The 27,746-nt window shown below is 36.2% G+C and overlaps 1 protein-coding gene across 1 annotated transcript; it reads left to right on the forward strand.

The window, feature by feature from the left end:
• LOC109237799 (DNA ligase 4) lies at window positions 1-27,746 on the forward strand. Its single transcript, XM_019404179.1, has 27 exons — window positions 1-462; window positions 2,665-2,756; window positions 4,072-4,157; window positions 4,251-4,387; window positions 7,077-7,151; window positions 7,301-7,392; window positions 8,323-8,394; window positions 9,089-9,168; window positions 9,327-9,364; window positions 9,448-9,454; window positions 9,600-9,755; window positions 13,674-13,749; window positions 16,568-16,692; window positions 16,774-16,808; window positions 16,904-16,962; window positions 18,544-18,627; window positions 19,027-19,122; window positions 19,198-19,246; window positions 19,510-19,597; window positions 19,720-19,923; window positions 20,272-20,397; window positions 20,913-21,012; window positions 21,117-21,222; window positions 21,363-21,493; window positions 21,609-21,773; window positions 25,131-25,286; window positions 26,933-27,746. Exons 1-27 carry the CDS (start codon window positions 88-90, stop codon window positions 27,627-27,629), a joined length of 3,507 nt encoding a protein of 1,168 aa, XP_019259724.1. The 5' UTR covers window positions 1-87; the 3' UTR covers window positions 27,630-27,746.

Here is a 27,746-nt window from a genome sequence, read left to right on the forward strand (position 1 = left end):
TTTCCTGTTAAATTCATTCCCAGCAAATTTCTCGAGTACGCTTCAATTCGTACTGTTCGAAATTGGCACCCAGAACCCCCCAAGAAAATGGCGACTTCCGCCGTAGATGGTGGTGGTAGTAGTATTGGCGGAGAAGACATAAAGTTCAGCGTAATGGTTAGCCTATTCCAGTGGATACAGAAGAGCAAATCATCAGCGCAGAAGCGGTCCAAGTTCCGGAAGTTTCTAGACGCCTTCTGCAGGAAGCCTCAGGACAATTTCGCTGCTATGCGGCTCATTCTTCCTGGTCTCGACCGAGAGCGTGGCTCTTATGGACTCAAAGAGCACGTGCTTGCCACGTGCCTCATTGATGCCCTTGCCATGTCCCGTGACTCCGATGATGCCCGGCGGCTCCTCAACTGGCGTAAAGGCGGCCCCAAAACTGGCTCCAATGCCGGAAACTTCTCTCTTGTCGCTGCCGAGGTAAATTCTTCTTCTTTATTTGGAGGTAAATTTACAGATTGATTCTTGTATGGTTTTAAATGGTAGGCTTGCACTAATTTTGTAGTAGCGCTAGAGAAGGTTTTACTCTTTACGTACTCGAGTCTGAAATGATCAAAGCTGTCCCTTCAATCATTGCACGTGACACAAAACTACCTTGGTCACTCAGCCTCACACACTTGACTCTTATATTCCTATTAACATAACAGATTTTCTCTGCTTTTATCTCTCTACATTTATTTATGCTGCTAGTTCAGTCATCACATTCCCTTCTTCTTAGAGATTGACCTTGTCCTTAAGATCTTTGCTGGTCCTGAAACTCAAGGAACTGCTGTTTGATGTAGCTCCAATCTTCCCAAATTGTTTATTTTTTGAGCTAAGTTTCCCCAACTAATCCGCTCCTTGATAGCTGGACCACTAGTTTCCGTAACCATTTATATCTTTAAAATGACCTAGTGTTGAATGAGAACCTGACCTTCTGGACTGGAGGTGGAAGTTGATACTGAGGGCTCACATCAGCGGTCTAATATGTTTGATAGCTGTGTTGTTATTGTTTTTGTTTATTATTGTAGTTATAACATTATTACTGCAGTGATAATACAACATTGTTATGTTTTCCCCTGAGTTTGTCATGTTGTTGATGTTTCTGGTTAACCTTTTCTCTTCTTAAGAAAACTGAAAGATGTAATATATGCATAGATAAGTACACATTTGTAATTGCCACTTGTGAATAGGTCCTCAAGCACAAACATGGAATGACCTCTCCGGGCTAGCAAATAAGGAACTAAGACCCCATTTATTTTTATTAAGATTAAGACAATTGAATTTGAATACGCATTTGAATATTAGATGTTTATTATTATTTAGACGTCTGAATCTGAATGCAAATTTAAATATTAAGATGTTATATTAAGGTCTGAATATTAAATAATTAAGACTGCATCTGAATGTCGGAAGTTTGTCTTTCTTGAAAATTAATAAATTTAAAATTCAAATAAAATTCTGATTAATCTAATACTATATCAGCTAAATATTACAAAAATTAAAATTTATGTGGTGGTCCGTGCGATGGTGGTTATGAGTAGTATCTAGTGGTGATGGTAGCTGACAGTAGTGGTTGGTGGTGGTAGTTGGTGAGGGCAATTGATAATTATGGTGGATGTTAGTGATAGATGATTGGTGACGAATAATAGCGGTGATTGATGGTGGTTCTGATATTGATGGTTGGTTGTGATGATTATTAACGGGGCTAGTGGCGCTGACATCGACTGTGGCGATTGGTGGTGGTAGTTGATAGTGATGTGCGACAATGGCGGTGAGTAGCAGTGTAAATGGATGGAATAGTGGTGAAATGCCTTATTTGCAAAAGTTCGAACCAATAGCATCTTAATAATATTAAGACTTTGTTATAAGTCTTAATCATTCAAATCTATTTAGATGCATTAAGTAGTTGCAAGAGGAAAAAAGATACTCCCTCCGGTTCACAATAAGTGTCCAATTTGCTTTTTCATTTTGGTTCAAAATAAGTGTCCAGTTATGTAATCAAGAAAGAATTCAATTTGTTTTTACAAAATAACCCCTATACATATCCCTAAAAAGTTTTCTTACTCCTCACGTAAATGTTTAATTAGGGGTAGTTTAGTCATAGTAGATATTTTTGTATAGAATTTAGTATTTTCTTAATGGGCGTGCTAAAAGCAAATTGGACACTTATTGTGAACCAGAGGGAGTATGCACTTAATGATAGAGATCTGAATGATTAAGATTTCGACCTAAAAAACAAACACTTAGTGACTAAGATTTGAATGATTAAGTGCAAACAAATGAGACCTGAGTAACTTCTTAAGCATCCTATTAATACTCAAGAACAAGCTAAAATAACAGGAAACAGACACTAATTAACACATTATAAGCACTTACATTTTCATGGGTTTTTTTGTTGTTATTACAACTTCTTTTTGTAAGATCCATTAGCAACCGTGTTGTTATTATTATTTTTTTTATCGAAATTATTGTTGCACTTGTTATTACGTTATCACTATGGTGATAATACAACTTTATTATTTTTCGCCCTCAGATCGTTATGTTGCAAATGTTCTTGGTTTACTTTTTCTTCTTCAGAATGCTAAAAGTTGTAACATATATATGGATAAGTAGCTACATTAAAATGCCACTTGTGAATAGGTCCTCCAGCGTAGACAGGGAATGGCCTCTGCTGGGCTAACAATTAAGGAACTAAATGGATTCCTTGATCACTTGGCGTCCAGTGAAAACAGGTGAAGTTTCCATATTTGTTATATCTTTATCATTGTGATTTCCATACTTATAGACTACCAGTTTCTGTGTATCTTTATCCTCCTGATTTCTGTAGTTATACATTAAGAAGCTGTCTTTACATCAAATATATTCTTCCCTGAGCAATGTATGGTTATAACTAGCAGTTTTGGTATGAATCTTTGGCCTCAAAATAGGTAGATATGTCTAATCCTAGTTGAGCTGTGGTAGAAGTTCTTCAACTGTCGGATTTGCTTCCTAACATGAACCGAAGTATGTCCTTCAAAAAAAAGAATTGATCTACTACTTGGATGTCCTTCAAAAAAAAGAATTGATCTACTACTTGGATTTGACCACGGTTGTCAGAGTGATAAGAAGATAGCTGAGGTGTTATCAGAAGTTAGAAGGGATGTCTATATTATGTCCTTATCTTTTGCAACCCAATTTTATGGTCTCTTAATGTAAATTATGCATTCTTATGTCAATTTCTTTTGTCAGGGGAGGGGAAAATGGGAGGAGGAGCTGTAGATATTGCTCTGATAACATTCTGCTTTTGCTGTACTGCTTGTTGTATTTATCTTAAAAGTTGCTATTTCTTTGTAGTACCATCTGGTTACATCTCACCCATGTTATTGTTGCAAGTGTCCATGTTCTTCTCGTTTTCCTTTAATTGGGTTTGGATGTCCCGCTAGCCTTTTGGTGTGGGAAAGCAAAAGAAAAAGATACTTTAAAATCTCAATAATAACCTTAATATATAATATAGTGATAAATGGATTGCATAATACCATTGCTTCTGTTTTCACTTCTCATTTTGTTTCTACCCTATTATGTTGTGCAGCAAAATCAGAGTAAACTTTAGGATCTTTTAGTTGACAGATGGCAATCAGGTAGTATTTTACTATTTTTAGTAGTGAGATACTATGCTTTTTTGGTTGATAAATAGTAGCGAGATACTATACTAATGGGCTGATTATATTCTCGGTGAAGGAATTGTTGGATATTTATCTTTTTTTCTTGTCGATAAAGTTGTTGGTATCTTATCTTAGGTTTGGATCATTGGACTCAAGGTGGGACTGGGGTATGGCCTTGTATTTCTTTAGATGATAAGTCAATACAGAACTGTTCCATTGTTAACTCAAGCCTAGATCTCCTGCAGGAAGCCTGTAAATGCATACTTTAGTTGTAGACTTTGATTGCTTCTTCGAAGACCATTACTTTAGAAAGAACTTGATCAGATACTTTATTGCTCCAGTATTCACTATTCACTTAGCTTGTTATATTATGCTTCATGAAGATGTATTTCTCTTGTTTTAACAGAGCAGAGAAGACTTCAATTCTGTCTGATCTCATCAGGAAAACAAATGCGCAAGAAATGAAATGGATTGTAATGATAATTCTGAAAGGTGTGATGATTTTTTGTCAATGCTTAAACTGTAGGATCACCCTCCATAGCGAATGATGCCAATTTGCCATTGACTTACGTCTTCATCTTTCAGATCTTAAGTTGGGAATTAGTGAAAAGAGCATCTTCCATGAATTCCATCCTGATGCAGAGGACTTATTCAATGTCACATGCGATTTAAAACTAGTTTGTGAAAAGTTGAGGGACAGAAGTCAACGGCATAAACGCCAGGTTTGCTTCAAGTTCTCATATTGAACCTTATGACATACTTCTTTTCCTGACTCGGTACTTTTGTTGGATATGTTATTCCACCAGATTTTTTTAAAATACAAATTTAACTGTAAAATCTCCTCTTTTTTTTCCCCACTTTAGTGACTAAGTGTATATTCCTGACCTATAGTTTGGTAGATATTTGTTCACCGCTTGCAGTTGGTAAAGATCCTAAAGTCACCCTAGAGATGAGCAAATGTGTTATTTCTTCAGCTAGAGTGCTTATGTTAATGGTCAGGTCCTACTAAATTCGTCTCTCATTGCCTTCCGTGGTTGAGCAATCTACTCTTTTATGAAAGCTTGATTTAGAAAGTCACCGATAATGATTGGGCGTTTTGGGAAGAAAGGATAAGATGACAGGTTTTGTGAAGTGTTGGAAGCAATGGCTGAAGCACTGATTAATTGATTTTCCTATGCTACATATTTAGATTTAGATTTCATCAGCAACTTTACTCTTGGTTGAAGGACTTTGATTTCCGAAGTAGGTGATTTTTATCCTGCCTCCATTTCAATTTATGTGACACGCTTTCCTTATTACTCATTTCTGAAAAGAATGACATATTTCTATACTTGGAAACAATTTAACTTTAAACTTTTCATTTAACCTATTTTACCATAATGAAAAGCTTTTATAGCCGCATAGATGCTATGGCACCACAAAGCTTTTACCCTTCAAACTTTTGAGTCCACAAGTTTTAACTATCTTCTTTTTTCTTCTTAAACTCCGTGTCGAGTTCAAACTACGTCACATAAATTGAAGAAAAGGCTTTGTACTTTGTTCGATGTTTAAAATTAAAGAATTTGCAGTCGTGATTGACGTTTTCAAGTGTGTTCCTTTACCTTGTGATGTAGATTGTTATGTTGAAGTTATTAGAAGTAGGTATTATTTTTATGAGATGTTCTTACATAAGTGGTTAATGGAAAGTGCAATGGTGTTCGACTATGGGTTCTTTCTTTTTGAAGTTGAAGGGATGGCAGCTCTGCATAGTCTACTGTGTCGAATCATGAATGGATCCACTAATTAGTTTTTTTTCGATCAACCATGTTTGTCTGAGACTATAGCAAAGTAAAGCTGTTGCAACAAAGTACGACTGATGAGGCAATTCTTTGGCTTAAATCAACAACAACAACAACCCAGTATAATCCCACAAATGGGGTGTGGGGAGGGTACTGTGTACGCAGACCTTACCCCTACCCTGGGGGTAGGGAGGCTGTTCCCGAATAGACCCTCGGCACAAATTGTTTGGCTTAAATCACAGGTACATAAATTTAGTAGAAGAAAAAATTTCAGGAAAAGATAGTTTTCTCAGTCTCAAGTAACTTATGCATTTATAGTCAATAGAACCATCAGCAATCCAGTGAAAATATGTGATGTTCCTTAAATTATAATAATTGTAGTTGTAGGTAATTTAGGGTTGGCTAACTCCTAAGCAATCTTCAACATCAATCCTGGTAGGAAATTCCTGAGTGTAGAAATCCAGATAAGGGTTATTTTCTCACAGTGAAGTAACTTGTGCAGTTACAGTAACGAGAAGGGTAAGCTATCCCCTCTCAAGGTCGTGTCCTACCTTTTGGAGATGAAAGAAATGAGGAAATCTCAACTTCGGTCCTTTTATAGGCTGAAGATATTGGGAAATGCCTGTAAGAGAACCCATTTTTTTCACCCACACATAAGAAACAATGAAAGCAGAATTGTCATTTTTCTGCTATCACGAGCAGCCGGACAGGCCTCCGATGCATGCACATGATTGTCCGACAGACAGCTTTCAGTAAAATGCCCACAACTTTTTGTAGGAACGTCCAAATATTACGAACCATTTGATGCATTGTAAACTAGACTCCAAGTTCTACAATTTGCTTCCGAAACTGTAGTCAAATTCCTGTTCTATCAATAGTTGTGCATCCTTGAAGTTATGCTATGTTTCGCATTTCCCCCATCACTCTTTCAAAACCACTCTAAACTACCTCTACCCTTTGTCAGACATCCTTATCACCTTTCATAAGATTTCAGTGTTCTACACCTTCTCAACACGTCAAACACCTCTTTGCACAACTAAGACATGAATGTGAACGTAAAACTTACCGAAAATCTTACAGTGTGCAACAGTAAAGGAGTGGGAAGGTAAAGAATTTGTATCATATGCAGGACAGTTGTAGAGAAGGCAGTAAAAGAGTGCCAAAGTAGAGAATTAGTATTTTATTGCTGTCAACAAAGTGATATAGAAATGATTGTGACATTTGTATCATTGTTCAAGTCGAATATGAAAATAATTTATCAATCAATCAACTATGCTTCGAACCCATAATAACAATATTTAATTTTTATGTTATCCGTCATAACACAACCATCCTCCTTTGTTCGAACTTGGGACTGACTATGCGAAGCTCCCGTAAGCGGAGTTTGAATGTGACAAGCATATACAAACATATTTCATATCAAGAAACAGGGTTGAAAAGGTCTTTCCATGAAAGGAACTTGTTCCACAGCTCGTGGCAAAATTGCAACAGTTAGTATGATCCTTTTAGTTTTTGAGGTGGTATGTCATTGATAACATCATGATGTTAATATCATTTAAGTTCTCCCCTGTCTCTAGTTTTGCATTCTATACATGTCCAGCTGAGTGATTGCACCTGGTGTTGTTTTCCTCAGGACATTGAAGTTGGAAAAGCGGTCCGCCCTCAGCTGGCTCTTAGGGTCAGTAATGCATCTGCTGCATGGAAAAAGGTTTTCTTAGATTTGCTATTTTATCTCAATGTTTATCCCCCCCCCCCCCTCTCTCTCCCCCTCCCTTTCACACACCAAGTCTTTCTAGCGATGGTAGATTTACTATTAATTAACTTTGTCTCATGCTAAACTAGTTAATATGTCAACAGCTTCATGGGAAGGAAGTAGTTGTTGAGTGCAAATTTGACGGGGATCGTATCCAGATTCATAAAAATAATTCTGACCTAAACTTCTTCTCAAGGTACCATTTTCATAGCTTTATATCTAATCCTTCCTTTTGTTGCATTTCCTTGGCATTATTTAATCCTTGCTATTTTGGGTCACAGATATTTGCTCAATTTATCTAAACGAGTAAGGGGCATTTTCATATATACTCACTTTTGGTGCCACCATTGAAGTTATACCCGTATTGCACAAAATTTTGCAAAGTGTACCCGCTGTCCGGCTTGGATCTGAAGTAGTTCAATCTTTTCAATGCAACTTCAGAAATCAAATCTGAAGTTCTTCTATCTTTTAAATGCTACTTCAGAAATTCGAATGTAAAGTAATTCAATCTCTTCAATGCAACTTCACAAATCAAATCTGAAGTTCTTCTATCTTTCAAATACAAATTCAGATTTTCAAATCTTAAGTAGTTCAATCTATTGAATACAACTTCAGATTTCGAATCTTGAGTTCTGAAACATAAACTTGTTCTTTGAATTTCAACAATCCAATACACGATTCAATGCCCAAATCTTCTCCAAGTGAGCTCAAATTTGAAACATAACTTTTAAATATCATAATTAACAAATGTCAATCATCAGATTGTCAAAACAACAACAAATTTAACAAACCCATTTTGCAACTAAGAAGAAGGAGAAGAAACTCTAAGCACAAAGAAGAAGAAAACAACAGTAAAGAAGAAGAGAAAAGTGTATGTATCTGAAGTTATCCCAAAATTGGGTATTAGTTTAACTTTTTTAAAAAGTGGGTACAAATTCAATTGGTGGCACAAAACTGGGGGCCAGAAGAAAATTTTACAATGAGTAAACAAATTTTTTCTGTTGTGTCCTACTGGATTTGAATTTTTGTACTTTCCGAGTAAATCTTGATATGCATACGCTATGGTTCTCATAATGAATTAATATATGCTTTTCTGAGCGCGATTATTTACTCAATTTTCATGCAGAAACTTTTTTGATCATCAAGAGTATGCTCATGGAATGTCAGATGTTATTACACAGAATATTCTTGTTAACAAGTAAGCGAACAGATATCTCAATCGCAAAACTTCCCTTCTTCTCTTTTTACCCATTGTTTTTCAATATCACCCTGTGATTTGTTTATTGTTGTTTCATGTCTAGATTTGCTAGCAAATCCACCGCATGCCTATCAATCGTACCCTGGACTCATATATACTTAGTTTGCCCGTTTATGAACTTAGTTTCAACTCTTGACTGTGAAAATGTTGTGGGGCTTGGTTTTATGATCACGTCATGTCTCTCATTTCCCTGTCAGTCTCTCTCTCTCTCTCTCTCTAGTGGTCAATTTGGGATGGGATGCAAGGTTGTATAATGAGAAATTTTGGGCGATTGGCACAGATTGATAATGTAGCATAAGTTCTGTTTAAAGAAGAGAAGAAGAATTAACTTACTTTGTGGAGGAGCTCCGAACAGCCATGTGCAGCATGGTGATAGAAATCTTTCTTTCAGCTTTTGGACGCTGTACATCCCTAATAACTGGTGTGACATGAAGTGAAGTTTTTGGTTTATCTTTTATTGATGGCATCAAGTATCTCTAATAACTTGTTTTCTGAAATTAAAAGAATATGCATTGTTATTTTCTGAACTGGGCAGAGCTTGGATAGCTATATCTATTGCCTTTATCTTGCTTGTAATGAAGGGCACTTACCTTTTTGCAACTATGGTTCGCCTTGCCTCTTTTCTTTTGATCAGGTGCATACTTGATGGTGAAATGCTGGTTTGGGATGCATCAATGAACCGCTTTGCAGAGTTTGGTTCCAATCAAGAAATAGGTACTTATGATCTTTGATTGACATTTATTTGTAATCTATTTGTTTTGTCTACAGATGCATTTTCCATTTTTGCTGATGATATGCTAATCCATTGTGAACCTATCTTTGCGTAATTAATTGCCTGACTTCTCATTGTGAATTTCTTACCTTTGTCATAGCAAAGGCTGCAAGAGAGGGTCTTGATAGTGATAGGCAGGTTTGTCACGAGAACATTACTATTTTATTGAGTCATTCCTACAAAAACTTAGCATAATGACTTATGTTTTGGTTGTGATGCAGTTGTGCTGTATCCTTTTCTCTCGGCAACTGGGTTCAAGTTTGGTAGTGTTCTCAACAGGAGTTGAGTGATTGTGTTGATGTCAGCGATTCTTGTCTTTAGAGTTCCATACAGTTGGTTGGCTTCTATCTCCCTTAACATTAAATGTCAATAGACATTGCATTCGATATTCTTTATGTTGGGGATACCAGTGTTATTCACCGAAGCTTGAAGGAACGTCAAGAGATTCTCCAGAAAGTCGTGAAGCCCATAAAAGGCCGTTTAGAAATTTTAGTCCCTAATGGCGGTCTTAATGCTCATCGTCCTTCTGGTAAGGACGCTCTTCGATTCAATAGGTTGTTAGTTATACTCTTTTTTGCATGATTCACATTCTATTCAGCAATAATGGTTGTTTCAATATCCTGAAGTTTCTGGTGATATTAAGATCTATATGTGGTTTTATTTCAATGAGATGCCCGTGCCAAGAACCAAAGCTTCTCCATTTGTCCTCATCCCAGCTGGGGAATATGTGAGAATCCACCATGGTCTCATGCTGTGAACTTTGTTATATTGTTCAGACTCAAGAGTATGCGCCTAGAAATGTGACTAGTATAGTTCTCCCCATAGTTAAGTTAATTGCAGAAATCTGAAATCTATATAACTTTAGAAAGCACCTAAAGAGTTCCCTAATTGTCGACGTTCATGTCCCACCAATTTCAAAAAATAATACATCTTTGTTGTGCCTTCTTTGGTAATATTACATCAATAAAAGCAAAATTAGTAAAAGCTTCTGGATGATTATTTTTTTAAATTTTTATATGAACTTTTCTGGTTGACTGTTTTAAATTTGTTCGACAAGTTAGGGTTCCCCGCAGTTAGCACATGCCCAATTGCAAAGAATAGCTCGTTTTCTTTTTCCCTTATCTTTTTCAACAAAACAGCAGATGCTACTATTATTGAAGTAGAAATAAGCTATACAACAGAGTTGAAGGCCTCATTTAGGCTATATCACGCGGACTCTCCAAAATGCTACCGCACTCGTGTCGGATCCTCCAAAAATATACTACTTTTAGAAGATCCAACACGCACCCAATGACATTTCGGAGAGTCTGAGCAACAAAGCATTTAAGCAGGAAAATAAGTGAGTCGGACACTTTGAAGAGAGAAGTGGATAAATGTGTCATATGATGACTACAAGTGTTTCGTTTTCGAAGGAGACATGATTCGGGAATAGCTTTTGATCTGATTTTTGCTCCTCTTTCTTACATGTATACATTAAAAAAGCCAGTCCTTAATAAATGCTTAGATGTCTCATTATATTGGAAACAAGACTAACAAATTGGATATAAGTAACTATCTTGTGAACACGTAGAACTGTTGCACACAGTTTTAGTATGGCTCCTTCTTTCTTAGGCTACATGCTTTGACATAATTATACATATTTTAGTTCTCATCCCTCGAATGTACCTATTATTAAAACAAAACAGGAGATAATTATCACACATACAACAACAACACGTCTTAGTTCCAAACAAGTTGGATCAGCTATATAACTCCTCACTGCTGATGTTATTCCATTTAAGCTCATCTCATGTCAATATTATACAATTACAAATAAAAGATATTAGAAGTTCTCTATAGTTTCTGAATATATAAATCTCTTAAAGGCTAAACCACTCCTAGAAAGCACACGATCTATAGTAAAAGTGCTAACATGTTTAAACCATATTCTCAACTAATAGGTATCGCCTATAACTTTTTCTTTCATTGTGCCTTATCGTTCCTTAAGTCTGCAGGGATATATAAAGATCGTTGGTCTTTTGAGACAACTTCCTTCCATGTGATTTTAGGTCTACTTCATCCTCTTTTAACACTTCAACTCACTATAGTTTCACATCTACGGAGCGGTGCATCAGAGGTCGACATAGGACATGACCGAACCATCTCAAGCGACGTTCTCTCATTTTATCCTTGATAATTGCTACTTGAACCTTCTCGTGAATATGGTCATTTCTAATTTTCTCTTATCTTGTATGACTATACATCCATCTTAACATTTGCATACCTGCAACAGTTATCTTATGGATGTGTTGAACTGTAGACGCCCAACATTCACTCTCATATAGCATTGGTGGTCTATGATTGTTTTATAGAAATTACCTTTCACTTTGGTAGGCATCCTTCTATTATATAAAACCCCTGTAGCACTTCTTTATTTTAACCATTAGATTTTACTTCTAATTTTTTTGATGAAGAACCATGCGATTGTAACTTTATGTTTAACATCTTTATCAATCATTCCATTCTCCTGGAACAACAAGCCTAAACATTTGAATTGTTTGCATTAAGGAACTAAATTCCATATAATTTCACCTCAATTTCACTTTTCTTATGTTGATTAAACTTGCAATGTATATATTCGGTCTTACTTCTACTTATTTTATTTTAAAACTCATACTCGCTATAGTGCTTCTCCATTGTTTAAGCTTTTGGTTGAGATGCTCGCTGTTTTCATCAATTACCACAATATCATCAGCAATTACTATCCACCATGGGACCTCATCTTATGTTGTGTTGGTTAGCTCATCCATAACTCAGTGAACAAGTAGGGGTTAATGCCGATCGCCGAAGTAAACCCCAGGCTATGAGGATCTCCTTTGTATCTCCTACTACTGTTCTCACGCTAGTGACGACTCCTTCATACATGTTCTTTTTGGCATTTATATATATTTATTTAAAAAATATGAACACCCACTAAGAGCACTTCTTGGCACTCTATCATATGATTTTTCCATATCAATGAACACCATTTGCAAAACTGCAGATCTTCCTTCCTCTCGCGATAAACTTCCATCAATCTCCTTAGCAAAGTATAGCCTTCGTTTTAGATCTACCGGGCATAAATCCAAACTCATTCTCTGTCATTCTTGTAATATCCCTAAGTCTACGCTTTATCACTCTTTGCTAGAGTTTCTTTGTATGTCTCATAATTTTGATGCCACGATAGTTTGCACAACTTTGAATGTCTCCTTTGTTTTTATAAATTGGAATTAGGATACTCTTTTTCCACTCGTTTGGCATCCTACTACTTCTTAGTATAACATTAAATAGCTTGCTAAGCCTTCTACTCCAACCTCTCAAAGACACTGTCAAACCTCAATGGAGATACCAACTGGAACACGAGCTTTTCTAATCCTCATATGTTTCATGGCATCCCTTACCTCGTATCCTTTACCTATGCTGGCCTAATCTATGTGTGTAGCTAAAGTTTCTATTGTGCACATATGGTTGGAGACCTAGAATGTTATTATCATGGTTCAAGTTGAACAATTGATCAGTGTAGCCTTTGTTATCTCCCCTTGATCTCATTATCTCCTATCAACACTCGTTGAGAATCGTCTTTAATACACTTACCCGATTTAAGTCCTCTTCTCTATCAATCGTGTTAGTTTAAACATCTCTTTTTTCCCTTCGTGTTTTCCTAGATTTTTGTACAAGCTATCTCGGGCTTCCTCTCGACCTTTACTAATAGCTTTCTTAGCTTTTCTCTTAGCTCTCTTGTACTCTGCAAAGGTTCTCCACCTTCTGCTTTTGACAACTTCCTATAGCACTGTTTTTAGCTCTAATAACTCTTTGCACCTCCTCATTCCGCCACAAATATTCATTATGCCGAGGTCCTACACCTTTAGACTTACCTAACACTTTGCTTGTTACTCTTTTAATGCAACCTGACATTTCCTCCATGGAATGTTCCGTCACCCTCCAAGTCCCACGCTTCCTCCTCCCTAGTTTTTCTTGAAAAGCTAACTGTTTAGCGTCCTTTAATGCCGACCACTAAGTTCTCGGTTGCTTGCAAGTTGTCTCCTTCCTCACTCTCCCCTTACGCTTTACAGTTTACATCCAAGACCACCAACCTATCTGGGTGGTCATCGCTTCTCCTGATATAACCTTATAGTCCTTACATGTGGTCCTATCACGCCTTCTAGTAAGAATAAGTTCCTGTTTTTTGTAGAGTCAGCTAAATTTTCTACTTTCACATCACAAACGTGTAGTACTCGCAGTACTCGCAGCATGATTATACTGAAATTCCCAAATTGCTCATATGTCAGCAGGTAGGACGATGGGAAACACCTCAAAATGAACTGCCTCTTTTATAATAGTATTAACTTCTAACCATAGTAAGTGGAAGTTGCATATATTGCTTGCTTTAGTTGTGTTCTTATTTGTTTATTGTTTGACTGCTTAACAGGGGAGCCATGTTGGTCGATCATTGCTCATAGTGTTGACGATGTTGATAAATTCTTTAAAGAAACTGTTGAGAACAGGTTCGCATTGTGTTTCTGTTCTAACTTTCTCGAGTCAACAACAAGACTCTTGTATTACATATAGTGGCATATGTAATATATTTGAAGTTAATATATTGAGCATGTTTCAATTTCGCTCTTTATATATATATATATATATGTATGTATATATATGCATATGTGTGTGTTTATGTATGTATGTGTGTGTGTGTGTATATGTGTGTAGTGTGTGTGTGTGTGTTTGTGTGTGTATATATTATTATTATTTCCTTGGACACACATGTAGCTGCTGATGTTCAAAGGTAAAAATGAGATCTTGCTTCTTGATGTTCAAATGCATGGAAGAATTGCTTGAAACTTTTAAAGAACTGATTGGAGAATAGTTTCTATGTCAAAAATTATTTTGACTATTAGCATTGCAATTTGAGGGATTAAGGAAAATATGTGCGTCATAAAATGCAGAGAGTATGATTGTGGATATATATTCTGGCTTCATGGCTGTGCAACAGCCAGATTAACATCGTGTATATTCAAAAATTGTCCTTGCAAATACATTTGAAACTAATTTTGAAGCTAAAATCTTGGAAGTGTAACATCTTGCGAATGAGAAAAGAAAAGAATGACTTTATACTATCGTGTGTTCACTGCTTTTTAGAACTAGCTTTTACTGGAAAGTCAAATGGATAGCCATCATATTTTCTGGCTGTATTTGTTTTGAATCTGATTTCCCTTCTTCAGAGAGCCTAATATATGTGATAAATTTGGTTCATTTCAGAACAAGTTTGTGAGATTACCTGATGATCTATTAGCAGCTATGCTTTTATAGATCTTATGTGCTACCTGCAGTAGCATCGCTACTGTTCAACTAGTGGGTGACTGGGGAAAGGAAGATGTCACAAAAGGCGAAGATGCAAAGACAAATGCTTTTGCGCCTAACTTCCGCTCTTCGTTTCTTGTGGTTAAGAATTGGTTCTTACTGGAGTACTTGGAATTTCTTTTACCTGTAACATAGAAGTAATCAAAGTTCGGTGACTGACTGGTGATTCTAGCTACTTTTTCTTGGCAACTGAGGAACATATAACAGAGTGCATTTGATTTTCAATCCCTTTCTAGTTTTTTCTTTAAGCTGTGTCTTTGGGTGAAATGTTCTTCATTGCTGAACTCCTATTCATGCTTTTAGGATTTCTACTTACAGTGTATCATCTGTTTTTTTAGACGGTAACATTTGTATATATTAAAGAGGTCTGTACATAGGTTGTACTGAAAACCATATTTACAAGTGAGCAAAAGAGAGAAGAAACTGTTCTGCAGTCCTAGCAAGATTCTAGAATTTCTAGGATTGATATAGTATCTTCTATGTAAACCTGTTTACACCAAAAACAAAAAAGCAGAACACAATTTAGTTTGATCTTTTGCACTGAGTTGCAATGTATCATCTACTTCTAATCAATGATATATCATGTTACCTTCCAAAAGAACCTACAAATTTATAGTTTTAAGAGTATATGCAGATATATATGCTTTCCCTCAAGTGTCCCACATTGGTGGAAGAAAGGAATTGTTGTCTCCCTATATGGTCATGGACAATTCTCACCTCATGAATTAGTTTTTGGGATTAAGTTAAGCCCAAGGTCCATGTCTTATCATGGTATAAGAGCCAGATCCATTCTTATTCTTGATTTACCCAATGTTGAGCCCCCATGTTATGTTATCCGTGCTCTAGCGGTGTGCGGCGGAATGTTAAGTATCCCAATTAGGGATGGAAATGGGCTGTTCTCTCCTTACATGGTCTTGGCAATCCTCAATTTATGAGTTAGCTTTTGGAGTTGAGTTAGGCCCAAGGTCCATTTTGTATTGGGTACAAAATAGTCAATGTTCTTGGTGGTGAAGCGTCCTTTTTCCTTTTCTTTTAGTTGTTTTGGTCCAGCCAATGTTCTTTTAGCTTTTGAAGCATGACACTGAGGGGGTGACGACCCGACTCTTTGAACTCCAATTAACAGTCAGTTCATGACCATCCATTGGAACCTCAATCATTTGTCATGCTGTCTATCCTTTGATTTTAAACAGCATGAAGTAATTTCTAACTTAATATATTTGTACTGATTATGAAAGTAACATGCTTAATATATTTGTACTGATAATCAAAGTAACATGCTTTTCTCCAAAGATGAGTTAATTTCCTTAAGAGGTGACCTCTTGGACACCTTGAAATACACATTAGGAGGTAAGGGCAACAAGTTATAGTAATATATGAACTTATCAAAAAAAAGTTATACTAATATATGTATATTACTACTTACTAGTGTATAATCTATATTTATGCTATCTCATTGTCCAAACCTGTTCAGTGTAGTGGTTATCTGTCTGGTTTATTCCAGCAAAGAGTTCTGCAATGTAATTAGCTCCAAGTCTCGTCGATCTATTTAGATTTTTCTTGATATGATTATCGGAGATTCTCGGTGGTGCTGTGCTTCTACACGAGGTTTTTAAGGGAATGTTCACTTCCACGAATAAGAGGTTTTGGGTTTAGGCCTCTACCTTTTTTCTTCTTTCGTTCCTCTCTCTCTCTCTCTCTCTCTCTCTCTCTCTCTCTCTCTCTCTCTCTCTTTGTGATCGGGTATCTAGGGCTTAAGCTTATGTGTGAGTAAACCAGAGATCTGGCCATTGGTCAAGAGTTTCGTATTATTCAGTTTCAACTACAGATATTCCCATGCCTAACGAATAATGACCAAGTTTCCTAATGATTATTTAGTGTATGAGTTTCTTATTTGATTTAATGTGAACTGTTATTCCCAGTAGTTATGTAAATTCTTATGCGTATAATTGGTGATCTCTTCAGAGATGAAGGAATTGTTTTGAAAGACCTAACTTCAAAATGGGAACCCAGTGATCGGAGTGGAAAATGGCTAAAGTTGAAGCCTGAATATGTTCGAGCTGGCTCTGATTTGGATGTTCTTATTATTGGTTTGTATTGCTTATGGAAGGTTTCTGTTTCTGCTTTTTGTACCAAGTATTCTCTCCAGGCTAACTTTACATTGTCAACAGGAGGCTACTATGGTTCTGGGCGCCATGGAGGAGAGGTGGAAGATTCCACCTTCTACATTACTTATTTGTTTGTCCATTTATTTGTTTGTATTTTTACGAGTTAAACTCTAAATTTGCCATTGGATATTAGGTAGCTCAATTTCTGGTTGGTCTTGCAGAGCGTCCGGCTCCAAATACATATCCAAGAAGGTATATATATGTTTTTGAAAAGAAAGAGTCGCCTTGTCAAATATTTCTCTCTTTTGAAAAATAAGTTTGTTGAAGTTGAATGCGTGTGAAAATTTTGTCATTTCTTTTATGATTTTGTGAGTTGAACAAGGGTTTTTGAAAATTCTTTGAAAAGCACCTGGAAACGACAGCTTCAAAAAACAGTTTTTGGAAATAAAGTTTCAAAAAACTTAAACAAATACCAACTTGAAGATTTATTTCACAAGTTCTGGAAAAGAGTTCATGGACGGATGTCAAATGTTACAAAGTAACTATGTCATACAAGTTTTAGTGAGGAGAGTAGTGTTTTGGTCAATTTGTGTATGCACCAATATGTACTCTAGTTGAGATGCCTATTCTTCAATTCTCTACTTTGAAATGTTTGCTATTCCCAAGTATAGCAAGTCTTTAAATTGAAAGGTTGCAAAGACTTTAAGCAAATGTTAACTTTAATCTTTTGCTAATTTTTATTAGAGGGTGATATGCATTTAAAAGAAACAAAACGTGTCTGAAAGAAACATAAGGATTGTTTCGTTTTGCTTAGTTTTACTTTTAAAGTGTTCCACATTAGTTGAGAGAATGGGTTGTTGTCTCCTTATATAATTGGCAGTCCTCATATCATGAACTAGTTTTTGACGTTTCTTAACATGGTATCTGAGCTAGACCCATCCATATTCTTGGTTTACCAATTTTTGGGCCCCTATGTTATATAATCCACACACTAGATGTCCATTACTGACCGTACAACAGAGTGTTAAGTGTTCCACATTGTTCTAGAGAATGGTTGTTGTCTACTTATATGGTCTTGGAAAATTCTCACGTTATACTAGCTTTTGTCTTTTGCGACTGAGTTAGGTCCAAGATCCATTTTATTAGCAATATATATATAGTCTGTTATCTGTTAGACTTAATTCTTCTTTCCGTCATATAACTTCTCTAAAGAATTTTTTTGCTGTATACATTGGCTATTATAGTAACTGTAGTCCTATCAGTAGAGTCATTTGTTGCATCATTGTGTTAATATCATGGCGATATAACCTATCATCTTGATCCTATTAATAAGTTTGTTTTCTTTGAACATCATTCCTGGGCTACTAATAAGCAGTCTTGACAAAGTCAGGAGTAATTGTTGATTTAATGATTGGTAATGGAATTGTATGTTGCTTGAGATTTGGCTTTTGACTGCTTCGGTAGATAAGTTGAACTTGACTTCACCACTGATGTATAGTCGGTCTTGAGTAAGTGTTATACTCTATGCTGCATCAGCTAGTTTAATTAGCCTTTAGATTTCAGGAAAGGAACAATATTTTTTTTGAGCATTACAGTGTTATATCTTTGAACATTGAGTTTGAAATTATATCTAGCGTGGAAAGCATCATATCTATATCTGAATTTCGTTCTGTGAAGTAATTCAGTGGGATTATGAGCCTTTTCAGTTTTCTGAAAGGTTTTCAACGTCTTTTAATAGTGAAAAGAGTGTAAATCATTTGGATTAGGATGACTGATGTGTATTTCCCTATACTTCATTACTCTGTGGATTCTGATTTTAGCATAATTTTGCAGGTTCATTTCTTTTTGCAGAGTGGGCACCGGAGTTTCTGATGAGGAACGTAATACCATAGTAACTCGATTAAAACCCTATTTCAGGCAAGAATTCTGTCGATGTAGCTTGAGTTGGATATTGTTTTCTGTTGTACCTTTTGTTCTTGCACTATCCAAGAATGCTTTTCTTGCTTGTTGCACCTTATCTAGTGAAAAAATTATAGTTTTTTACTTTTGGTGACTGTCAGAGTTGCAGAGTATACCAATTTTGGTAAAAGTGCTTTTGTTGTCAGTGGACTTCTGGTTGTCCACCGACATTATTATCCACTTTAATATTCTTTCAGATAAATGTTTGAAGATTTGGAAAATAAAAAAGAGAATTTTAAATGTCTATATAACATAGTCCATACGAAGCTGCATGAATCTTTGATTAGGGGGATTACTTTAGACAGAATACTCAGTTTTTTGCATATCGTGCTAATACTGGCGTATTCATATCGGCAGGAAGTATGAGTACCCGAAGCAGGCACCACCAACGTTTTATCAAGTAACAAATAATGCAAAAGAGCGACCAGACGTGTGGGTTGAAAGTCCAGAGAAGTAGGCCACTTTGACGAATCTCGCAATTGGTGTTAATCATGCAATTATGTATCTGACTCCTGTGTATCATTGCAGATCCATCATTGTTTCGATTACAAGTGACATTAGAACAATAAGAACTGAGGTACAGCTGGAGTAGAAGTCTTTCCTTCTCCATTTGTTAGCAATATATGCTTATTGCTCATATGAAAGCAGTGAGAGTTGAAAGCCTGGGGAATTTGTTTTCTGTAATTTATTTTCTATTCAATTATTTACTCAATAGTTGCATGAATTGATCAATTTATGAGACGCTTGAAATCCGCATCACTCTATCTATTCCAGTATGCCTATTTCTCCAACGTGATGATGAAAGTTTGATCAGTAGAATTCATTTTCTGGCCTTTCCAGGTATTTGCTGCTCCATACAGCTTGAGATTTCCACGTATTGATCGAGTGAGATATGACAAGCCTTGGCACGAGTGTCTTGATGTGCAATGTTAGTGTCTTGTTACATTGGTTTTTGATGTCTATTTTTGCAACTTTGTCTGGTGCATTATGTTCCTTGATTCTATTCCCGTGTTCTACTTATAGCAGAATGTTTTGTTATTCCTGTCCCAGCATTTGTTGACCTGGTACATTCGAGCAATGGTACCACGCAGAGGGAGGCAGATTATGGAGTTGGGCAGGATCATGAACCAAAGGCCATTAGGCCGTCAAGAAAACGAGGGAAAAAGAATGTTTCTGCAGTTCCTTCTCATTTTGTACAGACTGACGTGTCTCACATCAAGGGTGAAACGTCAATGTTCTCTAACATGGTGTTCTGTATCCTCATCTATGATGTCAAAGCAAAAATATACTCTGGTTACTAAGCTGTCTTGTAGTTTTAACTGTAAGATGTACTTTGTAATTTTGGTCCTTTTTTGCTTTAGTCTGGTCAATGGGTCATATCATACGTGATGTTTGTATCATATAACAGAGAATTTTGTCAGTTGTTTCTTAAGTTTATTCTGCCTTAAGAATGGCTGGGAGAATTAGCTTTTGTGACTCAACTTTTAGCTCTATGTGCTTATTGCATGTTATCTGTCAGTCGTATTACATGCTAACATATATTTAAATTATTTTAAGAAATATTTGTCACCTAAGTATAATAGATATCCTTGACGATACCAGATTTTGCTAATGTGACTTCATCACATACACTCGATTCCATGCACAAAATGGTGGTCGAGCATGGGGGTTCTTTCTCCATGAATTGGAATAACTCAGTTACTCATTGTATAGCAGCTGAAAATAGAGGTTTCTCTCTCTCTCTCTCTCTCTCTCCTTCCAGCTGCATGCATCGTTATTTAAAGCCACTGCGTTATTGCTTGAAGCGATGAAGCGAGCTGTTATCCCTTCATTGGTGAAGCCATGCTCCTTAGAGAAGTTTGTGCTTCAACAATAGAGCATAAACTGATTCCAACGAGAGTCAGTCACCTCTTTGAATCTCAACTTTCAGGAGTTAGATTAGTCATTAGTATCAACATTTAGTATATTTGATGTTGAAATAAGTTATTTTAGTTGCAATTTAACTTTTATTGTACTTAGTTGATTGATGTTTTATCAAATTTCATGTAAATTGTGCACTTCACTAAACAGAAGCGTGCACTTCACTTCTCTCTTTCACTCAAGTCTCATGGAGCTTGTTGCTTTTTTTGCGCTTTCCGCTTTAGAAAACATTTGGTGTGTGGAGATAGAAAAGTTCATGTGAAAACCCGTATCAGCTTTGGTCCACTATACATTACTAGGAATTATTCTTTTTGTAAAAACAGGTATCAAGTTTCAAGCTGCAAAACTTCATGGAGATGTTATTCACTGCTCTTGGCTCTTTGATTGCTGTCTGCAAAAGAGGCTCCTTCCTTTACAGCCAAAGTTAGTTTGCATTTCAGTTTTTCTCGTCGTGTTCTCTCTTCCTGTATTTGGAGTTCCATGTGATCTGCGATCCTTTGACTTTTCTTTCTTGACTCTTACTGAAGGTATTTTCTTTTCCTTTCTGATTCAACAAAGAGAAAGTTGGAAGCAGAAGTGGATGAATATTCTGATTCTTTCTACTCTGACCTCAGCGTCAAAGACATTAGAAAGGTATAATTTGGTATAATTATCTGCTACAAACTATTATACGTATAGCTTCAGCATTAGGAGCAGTTACTCTAAATTGTTTATCAAGCAGCTGACTGCCTATCTTCTTTGATTATGTCCGTTTTATGTCTTTCTTATTTCAGCTTTTGAGTGACATAGAACGCTCCGAAGACTCCAAAACTGTTGAGTACTACAAGAAAAAGTACTGTCCCAAGGATAAATGGGCTCGATTTCATGGTTGCTGCATTTACTTTTTCATTCCAGAGCAGTGTTTGTGAGAATTTCTATCTTTTCTGTTTAATTGTGGAATTAGATTCTCTATTTGGGTATCAGTATGTCGATGTGGTTGTTCTTTGGTATAGGCTTAATGGCTCTGCTATGTGTTTCAGGAAATATTCAGATTGCAAGGCTTTAGTGGAACTCGCTATGAGAAGGATGAAAGTTGAAATTTCTGTGGGTGGTGGGGAAGTTGGTGACAATCTTTATCATGCTACCCATGTGGTGGTCGTGTCTCTACCAGACTTTGATGTAAATTTCAGTGAAGTTTTAAATAGGTAATTTACCAATCTACTTTATTTTGCAGAAAGTAAGATGATCACCTTTTATATTGAAACTTAAAAACCGGCATCTTAGTGGTTGCCAACCTCTTCCATTTTGTAGACTTCGTGACTTGTAATTATGAAACAAATGAATTTTGGGGGACAAATGGAGACAGTGGACTTTTTAGTTGTATTTCGACTGTTAGATTTTCTGTCCTAATTAATGGGAATCTTGAAGGTTTTTTCCAGTCTCAAAGGGGTTCGAGACAAGAATGATCCTTTGTCTCCATATCTATTTGTGATGGTTATGGAAGCTTTCAGTCATATGCTCAAAAGGGCAGAGGAAAGGGGTTGGATAAGAGGGTTCAGTATTGAAGGACATGGGAATAACAAGGTGGAAGTTTCACATATCCTTTATGCATATGATACTTTGGTGATGTGTGAGGCGGTTAGAGATCAAAATTTTCATTTGAGGGTAATTTTACTAGCTTTTGAAGCTATCTCAGGACTGAAAGTTAATCTGTCAAAGAGTAATGTTTATGCTGTTTTTTTCTGATGAATATATAGAAGTGGCTGGAATTTTGGGATGCCTGGTTGATAGGTTTCCTGCAGTTTATCTCAGTCTTCCTGTAGGGGCTAAGCAGAGGGATCAAGCATTGTGGCAAGAAGTGTTGGATAGGTGCGAGAAAAAATTATCTCACCGGAAGAAGCAATATTTATCTTCTGAGGGTAGGCTTACACTTGTGAGTAGTGTTCTTGATGGCATGCCTACTTACTTAATGCCCCTTATTCCCATTCCAGTAAGTGAGAAGAAAGTTAATAGATTGAGGAGCAGCTTTTATGGGAAGGTAATTAAAAAAAACGAAATTTCATTTAGCTAGATGGCAAGATGTGATGGTATCTAGAAAAAGGAGGAATGGGAGAGTAGAATCTCAGGTTGCATAATAAAAGCTTGATGTGTAAACGGCTTTGGAGATACAATGAGGATAAAGTTGAGCTATGCAAGGAGGTTATCAACACTAAATTTGGCAAAGTGGACTGCTGGAATCCAAATCCTGTACTACAAGCAAGTAAAGTGACAATTTGGAAAAACACCAGTAAGTTATGGAGGGATTTTCATACAAATGTCAAGCTGTAGGTAGAGAATGGTGCAAGGATAAGATTCTGGGTAGATAAATGGATAGGCGATGAGAGACATAGAGATAAGTTCCCTATTTTATATAATCTCTCTGTGACCTTATAAAAATAAAAATAAAAAAACTCTCTGGACGCAAAAATTGTGTGGTTTCAGAGTGTTACTCTGAAGCTGGTTGGAATATTCAGTTTAGAAGGGATTTTAATGATCGGGACACAGATGAGATCAGTCTGTTAGCTATTTTAGAACCTCTCAAACTGGACAGTTCAAAGAATGACTCACAGGTGTGGCTGGCAAACAATGAAGGAATTTTTACAGTAAGTAGCTGCTAAGTTTGAATAATTGGAAGGAGGCATGGCCCTGGAAGATGATCTGGAAGAATGAAGAACCATCAAAGGTGGCATGCTTTGGATGGGTTGCTAGTAGAAATGCATGTCTAACTCAAGATCTTCTTTAGAGGAGAGGATTTCTAATGTATAGTAGGTGTTATCTATGTGAGAGGGAAGTAGAATCAACAAATCACATACTGATTCACTGTGGTTTTGCCTGGCAGATCTGGGCTGTCCTGTTATGTTTATTTGGAGTGCACTGTGTGATGCCTTCAGATGTGCAAAGTTTATTATCAAGCTGGCAAGCACAGAAGATTGCAGAAAGAAAATTTGGAGAACAGCTCCTTTATGCATTTTATGTACGGGTGGCAAATGGGCTGTATTTGGCCTGGTCAAGATGGACTGACTCATTAAAATGGGTTATTGTCCAACACTTTGGGTCAAGATGGGCTAAACAATGGGTTGTAACCCAACTCACCTAAATTGACCCAAATCTTTGCAATATTCTCAACTTTTAAACAAGCATATATAAAAATTATCTTATGTTTTGGAATAAATGTCAATTCATGCCAAATGATTTCTTTCCTCAATTTGCATGTAGAATTTTATTTGATAGTTCTTCATCTTATAATTCTAAAGATCAGAATAATAATAAAGTAGTAAAATTAGAACTTCCCACCCACCCAACCCGCCTCACACCACCCCAACCCCCACTTTACTTGCGACCTCCACCCCATCCTAAATAGAACTATTATTTAGAGCACGTTCTTTTAATGTTGTAGATAGAGTGTTTTATTTTTCATTTCAACCAAATGGATATTTTATATAGAAAAAATATTTTCTTTCATTTCAATGAAATAAGTACTTTATTTTCATGATGTAGAAAAAATATTTTCTTTTTTGCAAAATGAGTACTTTCTTTTCATGTTGTAGAAAAAGTATTTTCTTTTATTTCAATAAAAAAATATTTAAACAAAGAAGTAACTCCTGGCTCGTGAATTAAAAATTATATTCATATGTTCTTAAACATGTGTCAGATGTTTTCTTACTAATAAGAAAGTAAAAAACGAAAACATATGATCACTGCAACTGTTTCTCAAATACCCAACAATCTGTATTTGTGCAAAAGATACAAAAGAGTTCTACAAAAAGCAGATGGAAGAAATTATTCACGGCTCAGGTTTGGGCTAAATTATGGGCCGAGTTTGGGCTAGAAAAATAAATGGGTTTAGTTGGGTTGTGCCCAAACTCAGCCCATCATTAATATATCTCATGCCCAACCCATTAAAACTTGGGCGGGTTGGACGGGTCAAATGGGTTTGGGCCGACTTTGACACCCCTAATCTTATGGAGTATGTGGTGGGAAAGGAATAGGAGGTGTTTTGATGGAGAGAGCAAACAAATAGCAGTTGTAAAGTATAATTGTTCAGAATCTGTTTCGATGGTGTAAGGCGAGGATAATAGAAGACTTCTATGATGTTTTATACTTTTTGGATGCACTGAGATTAGTGTACTTAATTGCTATATGGTGATTTCTGTACTGTTGTAAATTTGTTTGTTTTCAGTACCATCTTGGTACTTGCCTTAATAATATTTACTTATCTTATCAAAAAATAAAATAAAAAATAACTGCAACTTGTGGTATTTCTCATATAGTTTCAAAGTATCCAAATATCATATAAAAAATGAATTGCTCTTAAGTCCGATTCAATGATGAAATGAAGAAGTTGACGCTTGATAAACTAAATGTAGAGAATCATGCAATATCTAATTTACTCAAAACCATGTAACTTCGTGTCTGCCAGAATACATTTTGATGACAGATGATGTTTTTCTTTTACTGAATGAGGATAAGAAATATGCTCTCGTTTTTTATTCCTGATAATTTCCTAATCTTTCATAGTTCAGTTTCTCAGAGGCAGAGAAGCATGTTTTGTACAATACAAAGCTGCACGTTGTCAGGGCAAGGTGGTTGGAGGATTCCTTTAAAGAGGACCGGAAGTTGCACGAGGATAGTTACAGCCTAAAGCCTAGCAATTTTCAAATGTCAATCTCTGAGAAGAGGTCAGTCATGTATTACTTATAGATCATGGTAAAGAGTTAGTGTATTTAATATTGGAGTTATTTCTCTTCATTTTTGTCTTCCCTATTCGTGTGTGTGTTTTGCTTTTTTTTGTTTTTTTCTTTGGGGGGGGNNGGGGGGGGGGGGTTGGATATGCCTTGAGGGAAGCTCCTTAGGTTGGTTATTTTTTTTTTCTTTTTTGATAAAGGAAGCTCCTTTGCTCACTATGCAGATATGCTACCTTTTACCTACTAAATAACATGTAGGAAGATACTTCTTTCCAAAATGTTTGTCGCTTCTCCCATTCTAAAATATGTTTTGTCGTCTTTCTTATGCAAGTAAAATTCCGTTGTATAGTACGTGTCATGCAGTTTTTGGATATGTATATTTTAGTTTTTGGAAAATGAATTAATCTTAATCCAATTTAGCTCCAAAATTGGTCAAATAGGCAGTCGATAAGCGAAAAATATGGGCAGACGAGTATAAAGGTAAGAATGAGACCCCGCACATTATATATGATAGAGTTTGACTGTATACGGAGTAGAGTAAAATTATAATGATAATAGTATAATGAAAATAAATATTATATTAGTATAATAGGCAATTGATACGTTAAAAACATGGATAGGAATGAAACTTTATGTTATAGTGTTCGACTGTATATGGAATAGAGTATAAATAATATACAGAGTAGAGTATAATAATAATGATAATAGTATAATGCTGGTCAAGATTATTAAGAGATAATATGCATGCAGCTGCTGCTGATGTTGATAAGAAACAGCAGTAATTGCATCTGCCAATAGGAAGAAGTAATTGTATGGCGATAGAAAAATCCACGTTGGGTCTTACCAGCACTTGGGCAAGAATTGAAAAATACTTATAATTGGTATGCTAAAGAACCAACTATTGGGAAGTAATATTGAGCTGTGGATAGTACTAGCCCTGTGTTTGACCAAAAAGTATGGTTCTTGGTTCAAATAATTAAATTTATGTAATTAGGGGTTAAACTTAGTTAACAATAATATCTCTAGATGAAGCTTTCAAGTGTGCAATGAATATTAGAGGGTTTGGGTCAGATAGTGATGATAACATGCAGTAACTGTTCTAGAAAGTACGAGCAATAATGTAGCATTTAGTAACAATGAATAACATTAAATGACATTTGAGTAAATAGGAGGAATGATTCACCCAATAAAGGATGAGATAGATGGATGTTCCTCCTATGAATGACACACAAATCCTTGAATATTCGAGTTATTCTCAGATCTGATGGAAAAGTAAATAGTATATCCAATGTAGGATTCTTTTTCCAATATAGGTGGATTTTGTGCCTGGAATTTTGTGCCAAAAGTGAAGAAGGATGGAGGATATTTGTGTCCATAACAAAGAGCCAATTAATTGAGAAATGCAGTCCTAGCAACGAGATTCCTGCAACCAAATTACCTATCTTTTGTCCTATAATTTGTACATATTCATCTTCTCATACTTGAACTTACTAGCTTTGCTTTAAAAATATTTTCCCAGGAAAGCTAGAAATGCAGAAACTTCTGCTAGTAAATTCAAGTGTGCATGACCTTTTCCTTTGCTGGCATTTTGTTGTGTTTAGCCAATTTACTCGGTGCTGATGTTTTCTCTGATTTAATAGACATGATAAGGTAAGAGGAAAAGCCGTAAAGTGCAAAAGAGCATCTTCCCCTGATAATCACGGAGTACAAATCAAAGCAGAAGGAACTTCAGACCAGTGCCAAGCCATCACGCTACCTAAGGGGGATAGAAAGAGAAATAGATTAAGACCTACTGGTACTGCTACAGCAAAAGCAAAACCAGCAATCAACATGCCCCGGAGAGATAGACGCAAGGCCACAAATAGACGTGCTAAGATTCATGAAAACGAATCTGATGAAAGTGCCACTTCAGGTGAGCACCTTCATAATGATGAGAGTGAAGGAGCTGCTGGGACTTGTGGAAGTCATGAAAATGTTGCAGAGCATGGCTCAGGAATTGAGAATAAGGATGTTGCAGATGATTTGGAATTGTCACCACATGGTGAAACATTTCCACAAGGCACTTCTGAATGCAGTAGGAGCCGTGAAAGATTGGACGAAGCTCACGAAACTTCATATGAAAGTGCAAATATTGCCAGTGGTAAGCTGGAAGACCCTGTTGATCCAGTCCAAGCTATGTTATTGCATATGATACCCCACCTGGATAGTAAGCCAAGCCAAAGTGTGGAGAGTCTTGTAAAAGACGACAAACCAGAGGCAGATGCTAATCCTAGTCCTAAAAAGAAGAAGAAAGTTAGCTATAAGGACGTAGCTGGTGAATTGCTCAAAGATTGGTGAAACACTTTATATCATGTATGTTCCCTTCTTACCCTTAACGTGATGATTTATGGCCACACAAATATCTTAGACTTGTTTTTAATCACAAGTTTCAAACGTTTAACTTTCTTTCTTAAA

The sequence above is a fragment of the Nicotiana attenuata genome, unplaced genomic scaffold (genome assembly GCF_001879085.1).
Source record: "Nicotiana attenuata strain UT unplaced genomic scaffold, NIATTr2, whole genome shotgun sequence".
Taxonomy (NCBI): domain Eukaryota; kingdom Viridiplantae; phylum Streptophyta; class Magnoliopsida; order Solanales; family Solanaceae; genus Nicotiana; species Nicotiana attenuata.

Excerpts from the sequence above, each read along its gene's own strand:
- LOC109237799 (XM_019404179.1), top strand. The coding sequence starts at position 88 with ATGGCGACTTCCGCCGTAGATGGTGGTGGTAGTAGTATTGGCGGAGAA. Across the intron at positions 9,756-13,673 it reads TAATGCTCATCGTCCTTCTG|GGGAGCCATGTTGGTCGATC; the intron begins GTAAGGACGCTC and ends ACTGCTTAACAG. Across the intron at positions 21,223-21,362 it reads GCGTCAAAGACATTAGAAAG|CTTTTGAGTGACATAGAACG; the intron begins GTATAATTTGGT and ends TTCTTATTTCAG.